The sequence below is a fragment of the Myxine glutinosa genome, chromosome 4 (assembly GCF_964187855.1).
Source record: "Myxine glutinosa chromosome 4, kmMyxGlut1.1, whole genome shotgun sequence".
Lineage (NCBI taxonomy): Eukaryota > Metazoa > Chordata > Myxini > Myxiniformes > Myxinidae > Myxine > Myxine glutinosa.
This window is the reverse complement of record NC_136264.1, coordinates 213,279,667-213,289,666: the sequence shown is the minus strand read 5'-3', so window position 1 is coordinate 213,289,666 and position 10,000 is coordinate 213,279,667. Positions and strand designations below refer to the sequence as shown.

Genomic DNA, 10,000 nt, shown 5'->3' with positions numbered 1-10,000 from the left:
ACACAACACTACCCATAAACATCTACTTTACAAATCGACAAACATCCCTACTGTCTTCCCCGTTCCTCCCATAAACCAAATTCGTCTTCTCTCCCTCCTAACCAATCAAATTTGCCATTTTCAACTCTCATCAAAATTTGCCATCTCCAACTGCACATCAAAATTTGCCATCACCAATTCATCATCAGTCCCTCCTAAGGAGGGAGAGATGGAATCACCCCAATGTCTCATCCACGTCGTGATGCGTCTCACAAATCCACAGCAATCTCATTTCCTGCACACAGAACAAAGAAAACACAGGTGTGGAGTCATCATCATCACCACAGGCAAGTGGCTGCGTATGGTGCGACAGGTTCATCAATCCTAACTATTTCCTAAATGACTTTAACAACTTTACACTACCCGGGGTCTTTCTCCGGCCAAACCATTGGCCCTCTTACACTATGGGTTCTAAAAACCAATTCCCATTGGCCAAACTGTGGTGCTCTTCAATTTGGGGTCTCACTCCCCCGATTCATCTCCCGGTGCCCTCGCACAATTTCTGGGCTGTGGCGTGTACCTCTCCCAGTGGGTCTACCCACCTGCACACCTCCACCACTGCAGTTGCCTCCGAGCTTACCTGCTCCTCACCCTAACCTAACTACCTGGGGAAGGCCCTCTGGCACTCTCCCCACTCGGTGCCCTCTCTGGCACTGGGCTGCCCGATCCACACCCGGGATCCTCAGGCACCCACTCACAACTCTACCGGCTCCCAGAGCCCACCTGCGGCCTCACCTGGCCGACATCCTCACAGTGGTGGAGTGCTCAACCAACTACACACACTAACAGGCTACACGCCCAGCCATTTCCACAACACTAATGCACCCATTCACAACACCATTCTGCAACCGCACCACAGATGCCAATATCCAACCACAATTTACCTGCACCCTCTACCTAACACTTACACTACCCGCCCCGGGTACTCGTGAAAGGGGTCTACTCTTCCCCCATCCACACCTTCGCACCATGCACACCACTCCGTACCACTTACTCCAACTCTCTCCACACACCTGTACCTGCACACCTGTGCTCTCACACCTGGTGCCACCGGCACCCTTCTCTCCCCAAGCGCATTCGCGCTGATCCACAACACTCACTACTCATACACTACTCCACACACCTGTCCAGTTGCACACCTGTGCAATCACACCTGTTCAATTCTCACACACACAGCATCATCTCAGCTAACTACTCCCTTCTGAAACTTGCGCTTCCCAGTCGTCCCTTTAAACTATTGCGCTCCCACGTCATTATCATCCATACTAATCTACCTGCGTCCCCACTACAGGTATCAGTCACTAACTAAACTTAACGTCACCTAATGTCATCTTCTCTAGATCCCTACACACAATATCCTAACCCACCCGGGCTAGTTTTCACTGCCATACACCCCATAAGCTATTGCTCCTTTGCCCCACACATGGGAAGGATGGTGGATTTGCCATCCCACCACATCGGGGGTCTCTCACTACCAATTTTGCACATCAAATTTCAATAAATCAAAAATTTGCCAATCACTGCCCATCATCTGCCAATCACTACTGCCAATCCCTTGCCAATCATCAAATTTTGTTTTTCTCTAATTTTGGGTCCAAAACACTAACCTCATCACCCAGTCGACTCACTAATACCTCTCGGTGCGCCAATCCCTGTCCAAAGCCCGGCTTCGTAAAGCCAAGCAATGGATGCTGGTTGTTTTGTGCCAGCGGCTGGATGCGTCCGGCACTCGGTGCAGGGACGGGGGCTTACCCGTGCCGAGATCCCACGCACCACCTCGGCGTGGAGCCATCCAATGCCCCGATCTCGACCTGCCGGCACGTCTCACCAAAAAGTGGTCGCCATGACGACCCTTTCTATCGGGCTGCCAGCTCCGCCTAGTGGAGCCTGGACGCGGCCGTTCAAAGCGAGGCCCAGCACGCACCGAGGGCCCGACTCGGCTATAAGTCGTTCTAAACTCTACCCCGTCTAACGTCGATGCTTCACCTGCATGCTTACATCCCGCAGCCCGTTCCTTGCTCACACATCCAGCCGTGCCCATGCTCCTCGTACCGTTCCTTACACACCCAGGCACACCCATTCCACTCACAGCCTTGGTCACACACCTGACCACCGAACACTTTGGCACACATTCGTTGGTAGCACACCTCACCAAAACACCTCTTCGCGCCCCCTCCTCTGTCACCTCCTCTGTGACAATCACAGGTGTGCTCTCATTCGCACACCCAACCACGTGCCTCACTACCAATTCCAGCGTGCATTCCCACTCACGCTCTACCATTCCAGGTGTGCATCCTTCCATCCCAGGTGTACATCCTCGCTCACCTGTCACAACTAACTCACGCTCCATGTCACTCTCACTACTTTCACCTCCATTCCTGACAGAGCACTCACCCTTACTCTTGACAGCGCACTCTTTCCCCATGCACCTGTCCGTCACACACCTTTCTCGCGCACACTCCTGCGCACACTCTCCCGTCACACCCTCTGTAACACTCCCCACAGGTGGACACTCTTCCTTACTTCTGACAGCGCACTCTTTCCTCATGCACCTGTCCGTCACACACCTTTCTCGCGCACACTCCTGCGCACACTCTCCCGTCACACCCTCTGTAACACTCACCACACCACGCTTCCATGTGCTCCCTCGCACACGCGCTACGACCGACTCACTCTCGCCAGCACACTCACTCCTTGGCACGCACTTTTTCCTCACACACCCCAGAGTCGGACTTTCTTGCACACCTCCATTTTCGCACACCAGACCTGTCGCACACTTCACCAACGGCCTTTCACGAACACCCGGATCCAAACCAATCCCCAAGCTTTTTAAATCCCCTGGCGCATCATACGCACGACCATATTGGTCACCACTTACACCGGGTCCTCTTCCTCTTCGCTTCTCCTCCATCACCTGCGAATCCCTCATCCGGTTAATGAGCACATCATCACGATCCAAACACAGACTTTGGACCAATTCTTTTATCTCCTCTTTTATCTCTTTCTTATCCCCTCTCCGTCGCTTCTTAATTTCGCTCATCCCTTCTTCCACTTCTTCTAATTTGTGCTTCACCTCTTTTATTCCCCGGTACGTCTCCTCAAGCTCATCCTCTAAGGCTACCTCGACCGTTTCCAGGTGCGTCCTCACCTGCCGGTCCTTCGTCTCCATTACCTCTATCACCTCGTCCAACCTCGTTGTCAGTCCCTCACGTACCATCTGACATTCCCCCTTTGTCGCTATCAAGTCGTTTTTTATGTCATTTTGTGTCGCTTTTAAACCTCCTAATACCGCAGTGTTCCTTTGAACCTGCTCCACTAACTCCGTCTGTCCCACCGTCAGCTGCTCCACCTCTTGCGTCAGGTCCTCTATGCCCCCTTGTAACTTTACAGTCGCCTTTCTCACCTCCTTTTCCATGTGCTCCTCACAGTGCCTCACCTCCTCGCGCACTCCTCCGACCTCCTCACTCACTCCTCTTCTGATCTCCTCTCCCATCACTTGCATCTCCTGCCCAGATGCCACCCTCATCTGCTCCATTTCCTCCCTGTGAGCATCCAGTTTGGTTTCTACCCCCATTCTGACCCCCTCTATCTGCTGCTCCATTTGTTTAACTTCCCTTTCCGCTTGGTCCCTCATGTCCCTCAATTTGCCTTCCATACTGTTTTCTAACCCCTCTAACCCATTTTTCACTCCCTCTATCTGATTCTCCTGGGCAGCCATTCTATTTTCTACCCCCATTAACCCATTTTTCACTTCTTTTATCCCGTTGTCTAACCCCTCAAAATTATTGTCTAACTTCCCAATTTTCTTGTCTAACTCCTCAAAATTATTGTCTAACTTCCCAATTTTCTTGTCTAACTCCTCAAAATTATTGTCTAACTTCTCACCGGTACCCCTCATTTGGCCCTCTAATCGCCCACTATCAACCCTCATTTGCTCACCCAATCGCTCAATCTGGCTCCCCATACTCATCTGTACAGCTGCCTGTAGCTGCGCAATGAGGGCCTGTATGTCAATCGGCTGCATGTTAAAGCCCGGTGATACAGCGGGCTCGGCTACCGCGCGCTCTTGCGAGGCGCCATTTTGCGTGCCTGCTACCCTCGCTGTTTCGCTCTCCTCATGTCCCTCATGTCCCTCAATTTGGTCCTGGACCGACCCTGCTTCACTCTCCCCTACCGGACCCCAGCCGTCTTGATCCGCCATAGCGCGACTTGCAAAATTCGAGTTTCGTAAAACAAAACAAATTTCGGCCGCTCCAAATTTTGACCAAATTTTTTTTTTCCTCTATTCGTTTTTTTTTTTCAAAATTTGGTCGGGCCTCGAATCTCACTCCCGACACCAATTGTTACAGACACGACTTTGATGTTAAAGTGGGCCGAGCGGAATGGCCGTCGTGTCCGCACAAATTACCCGACTATACTCGACGTTGACGAAGTCGCGCTACGCTGGCTCAATAAGAAAAAGAAGACACCCGGCTGGATTACAATCACACAATACGACACCAGGGGTTCAGTTCTCAAGACCTCCGGAGGAGGTTATATTAAGGCGGAAAAGGTTAGATTACAGGGGCTAGAGGTATATTACAGGAAGACAGGCACTTAGACACACTCTTATATTAACCCCGGACAGACGACAGACACACGGGACAAAATGCTGACTCACACGGGGATTGATGGCAAGGAAAGGCAGGTCGCGATGGCTCAAGGTGCACTCTTGGCTCAAGGCAGAATCGACTCGGTCCGGTCCAGAGATGCGGGGAGGTATCGTCGCGCTGGGGGTGGCGGTGGCTTCTCTCTCCAGTCTCCAAGCTGAGGCGCATCTGACGTCACATCCGGCGCGGGGCCGCGTATATCCGGCGGGGAGTCACACGCCCTCGGCTCGTTAGCTCCGCCTCGTGGAATCGGCACGTTGCTTCTCATTGGGTGCGTGCGGGGGGTTTACCAGGCTCCGCCCTTGACGAGGAGCTGACAAGGAGCCCCTTCGTGGTAACCCCGTGGAGCGCATGGTCTGGAGCTAATCGAGCCGGTGTGAGGACGCATCCTCCCCCGCTCCGCCGCCATCTCTGTTGTTGTTGTAATTGTTGGGGAAGAAGATGGAAGGAGGTATGGGAAAGGTCCTAAACTCACTACTGATGCCATATAATCACATTCTGGTGCAACGAAGAGTCATAATTAATGGAGACGAGGCCTTAACTGACATAGATTAAGAATAACTAGGAAGATGTCCGAAAGTTGTCTACGTGTGGTGCGGTGGACCTGGGCACGACATTTAATGGGGGAAGAAGGGGAAGGTCGGCTCTACTGATTGTTATTTACATGCAATGGGACTAGGGAATGAGGGATTGGGGAAAGTTGGGGAGTATTGGAGAAAATAGGGGAATATTTACAAGTGGATATGGAGGCCAAATTCCATATTCGCAACAATATATATATATATATATATACATATACATAGACACACACACATATAGACATAGACACACACACATACATAGACACACACACACACACACACACACACACACACACACACACACACACACACACACACACACACACACACACACACACACACACACACACACACAATAGTAGTTCTTGTTGTATAATGACTAATATCTGATTAAATAGGGGTGGAGGAGGTGGAGAAGGAACAGTTAGAAACAAACTTCTCCACAAGGAAAGCACAACGGGAGATTTTTATACATGTGTAAAATATTACGCCTGTTCAGGTGGTGTATTCACAGCAATACAATATTGACTATGCACATACAGTGGTACAAAAGGAAAGGTCGAACACAGACGTTGGCACACCTACCGGTGAGAAGTCAATCGGGAAATAGCAAGATGTAACTTCAAAGAACTCTTCATCATAAGGCCCTGGTGGGAAGTGGAGTGAAGGGTGAAACCACATCAACATTTCTCGGGTAACTATACAGCAACAGCCACCATTAAAAGTTATAATTCTTACACAAGTCAGGAGTTATATGACAACACAAATCAGGAGTTATATGAAAACACAAGTCAGGAGTTATATGAAAACACAAGTCAGGAGTTATATGGCAACACAAGTCAGGAGTTATATGGCAACACAAGTCAGGAGTTATATGGCAACACAAGTCAGGAGTTATATGGCAACACAAGTCAGGAGTTATATGGCAACACAAGTCAGGAGTTATATGGCAACACAAGTCAGGAGTTATATGGCAACACAAGTCAGGAGTTATATGGCAACACAAGGCAGGAGTTATATGACAACACAAGTCAGGAGTTATATGACAACACAAGTCAGGAGTTATATGACAGCACAAGTCAGGAGTTATGTGGCAACACAAGTCAGGAGTTATATGAAAACACAAGTCAGGAGTTATATGAAAACAAGTCAGGAGTTATATGAAAACACAAGTCAGGAGTTATATGAAAACAAGTCAGGAGTTATATGAAAACACAAGTCAGGAGTTATATGACAACACAAGTCAGGAGTTATATGAAAACATGTCAGGAGTTATATGAAAACACAAGTCAGGAGTTATATGAAAACACAAGTCAGGAGTTATATGACAACACAAGTCAGGAGTTATATGAAAACATGTCAGGAGTTATATGAAAACACAAGTCAGGAGTTATATGACAACACAAGTCAGGAGTTATATGAAAACAAGTCAGGAGTTATATGAAAACACAAGTCAGGAGTTATATGAAAACACAAGTCAGGAGTTATATGACAACACAAGTCAGGAGTTATATGAAAACAAGTCAGGAGTTATATGAAAACACAAGTCAGGAGTTATATGAAAACACAAGTCAGGAGTTATATGACAACACAAGTCAGGAGTTATATGAAAACAAGTCAGGAGTTATATGAAAACACAAGTCAGGAGTTATATGAAAACACAAGTCAGGAGTTATATGAAAACACAAGTCAGGAGTTATATGACAAAACAAGTCAGGAGTTATATGAAAACACAAGTCAGGAGTTATATGAAAACAAGTCAGGAGTTATATGAAAACACAAGTCAGGAGTTATATGAAAACAAGTCAGGAGTTATATGAAAACACAAGTCAGGAGTTATATGACAACACAAGTCAGGAGTTATATGAAAACATGTCAGGAGTTATATGAAAACACAAGTCAGGAGTTATATGAAAACACAAGTCAGGAGTTATATGACAACACAAGTCAGGAGTTATATGAAAACATGTCAGGAGTTATATGAAAACACAAGTCAGGAGTTATATGACAACACAAGTCAGGAGTTATATGAAAACAAGTCAGGAGTTATATGAAAACACAAGTCAGGAGTTATATGAAAACACAAGTCAGGAGTTATATGACAACACAAGTCAGGAGTTATATGAAAACATGTCAGGAGTTATATGAAAACAAGTCAGGAGTTATATGAAAACACAAGTCAGGAGTTATATGACAACACAAGTCAGGAGTTATATGAAAACAAGTCAGGAGTTATATGAAAACACAAGTCAGGAGTTATATGAAAACACAAGTCAGGAGTTATATGAAAACATGTCAGGAGTTATATGAAAACACAAGTCAGGAGTTATATGAAAACACAAGTCAGGAGTTATATGACAACACAAGTCAGGAGTTATATGAAAACACAAGTCAGGAGTTATATGACAACACAAGTCAGGAGTTATATGACAGCACAAGTCAGGAGTTATATGAAAACACAAGTCAGGAGTTATATGAAAACACAAGTCAGGAGTTATATGACAACACAAGTCAGGAGTTATATGAAAACACAAGTCAGGAGTTATATGACAACACAAGTCAGGAGTTATATGAAAACACAAGTCAGGAGTTATATGACAGCACAAGTCAGGAGTTATATGACAACACAAGTCAGGAGTTATATGAAAACACAAGTCAGGAGTTATATGACAACACAAGTCAGGAGTTATATGACAGCACAAGTCAGGAGTTATATGACAACACAAGTCAGGAGTTATATGACAGCACAAGTCAGGAGTTATATGACAACACAAGTCAGGAGTTATATGAAAACACAAGTCAGGAGTTATATGACAACACAAGTCAGGAGTTATATGACAGCACAAGTCAGGAGTTATATGAAAACACAAGTCAGGAGTTATATGACAACACAAGTCAGGAGTTATATGACAACACAAGTCAGGAGTTGTATGAAAACACAAGTCAGGAGTTATATGAAAACACAAGTCAGGAGTTATAATGAAAACACAAGTCAGGAGTTATAATGAAAACACAAGTCAGGAGTTATATGAAAACACAAGTCAGGAGTTATATGAAAACACAAGTCAGGAGTTATAATGAAAACACAAGTCAGGAGTTATAATGAAAACACAAGTCAGGAGTCCAGTAATTCCACACAGGTGCAAGCAATTGGTGGAATCGTAAAAAAGAAAGTCCACAGGTGTCACAGACCAGGTGTGTTTCCAGGATACCGACATTCTAATAACATGGCTGTTTGTATGCATATACACAAACCAAGCTGAAAGCCATGGCGGAGTATATCGTAGGCAATGTGGAATGTCACGAGAAGATTCCGAGGGTCCTTTTCGCCATCCATGGCCTGAAGGAAGCCATAGACAAAGTCTGCACCAAGGCCCTTCAATTCTGGCAAAATAGCAAAGCAAAGGAAGGCCTCTGGTTAGGATGAAATCATTGCAGTGAGAGTTAGTAAAATAGTTCATAACTAGAAAATTTAATACAATGTGAATGCGTATGGCTCCGCCCACGTTAGATGTCCAGCCATTGTTACGTTTGATGGCAATTAAAGGTCATGTGAAAAATTAAAGATCACACAGAGGGAGTGTGAGAGAGGGGAAGAAAAAGAAAGATACGTAGAAGAGGCAACGCCAGATGTTTCTAAATCGACATGATCTGCAAAATTATCCCCTAAGGGCACATGACCTTCGACCTATTGAACCAAAAAATTGAATTACGTCATCTATGCATTGTAGTCCATACTTGTGCAACGTTTGGTTGAAATCCCTCCCTCAGTGGTTCTCCAGTTAACGTGTTAACAAAAACCCGACAACGGGGACACACATGCACGGACGGATACATGGGAAAAAGGGGGCATGGTCAAAAAGATGCTGATCTTGGAGGTTTAAGCCATATGTTGATCATAACTACAAAGTTTGATGAACTTCTGCCCAACTGTTTAGGATATCGAGTGATGGACAGGGCAGACAGAGCAGATCACAACATTACCCTGTTTTCTTTCCTTTTTTCCAAAAAGTGTGGGGATAACTATAGTTCATAGAATACCTTGCCCCACGCAGTCTTGAGCAAAAGGACATGGGATGGGTCGTTTAAACTCTTGATTTGCGTTTTGTACAAAACAAACAGCGATAGGAGCCACCATATTTGTCCGAATGCTGAATCTCAGTTATTCTACCCTCATGGCAAGAGACGTCGTGAATGCTGAATTTCAGTTACTCTGCCCTCAGGGAATGAGAGCATGAATGCTGAATTTCAGTTACTCTGCCCTCAGGGAATGAGACATCGTGAATGCTGAATTTCAGTTACTCTGCCCTCAGGGAATGAGACAAAAAAAAAAAAAAAAAAAACCTCAGGGAATGAGACAGCATGAATATTTTTCCCAACTACTGCTAAATGATTTTTGAAAGTGCCAAAATGGTGATTTGTAGTCTACAGTGTTCAAGTATATAATTCAAGTGAAACAAAATATAGGTTTTAAAGGCTGTTGGGAAAATATTTTTTGGAAGTTTACCACCACTGATGCAGAGTCTTTTACACCACCTTATTGAACACGTTACATTAGTTATTCCTGCCTTTTGCTTGTATCCTTTATGATATATGTATGTATGTGTTTTTCCTCTGTGCATGCACGATCATGAGGAGATTCTGTACAATTTGCCAAATTCAGAGACAAAGTATCAAATGCTAAACTGCAAGTTCGTTTTCCGATTCCTGTTCAAAATGTAACATTCAATT

The 10,000-nt window shown here is 45.6% G+C and overlaps 1 protein-coding gene across 4 annotated transcripts in view; it reads right to left on the bottom strand.

The window, feature by feature from the left end:
- MMS19 (MMS19 cytosolic iron-sulfur assembly component) overlaps nt 1-10,000 on the bottom strand; it is a 132,925-nt gene that overhangs the window by 107,919 nt on the left and 15,006 nt on the right. For all 4 annotated transcript variants that reach the window (XM_068114373.2, XM_068114374.2, XM_068114375.2 and 1 more), the window contains exons 7-8: nt 8,525-8,653; nt 5,855-5,916 (exon numbers count right to left, since the gene is read on the bottom strand). In XM_068114373.2, the coding sequence (XP_067970474.2) occupies nt 5,855-5,916; nt 8,525-8,653 (191 nt within the window). The remainder of the gene's footprint in view (nt 1-5,854; nt 5,917-8,524; nt 8,654-10,000) is intronic.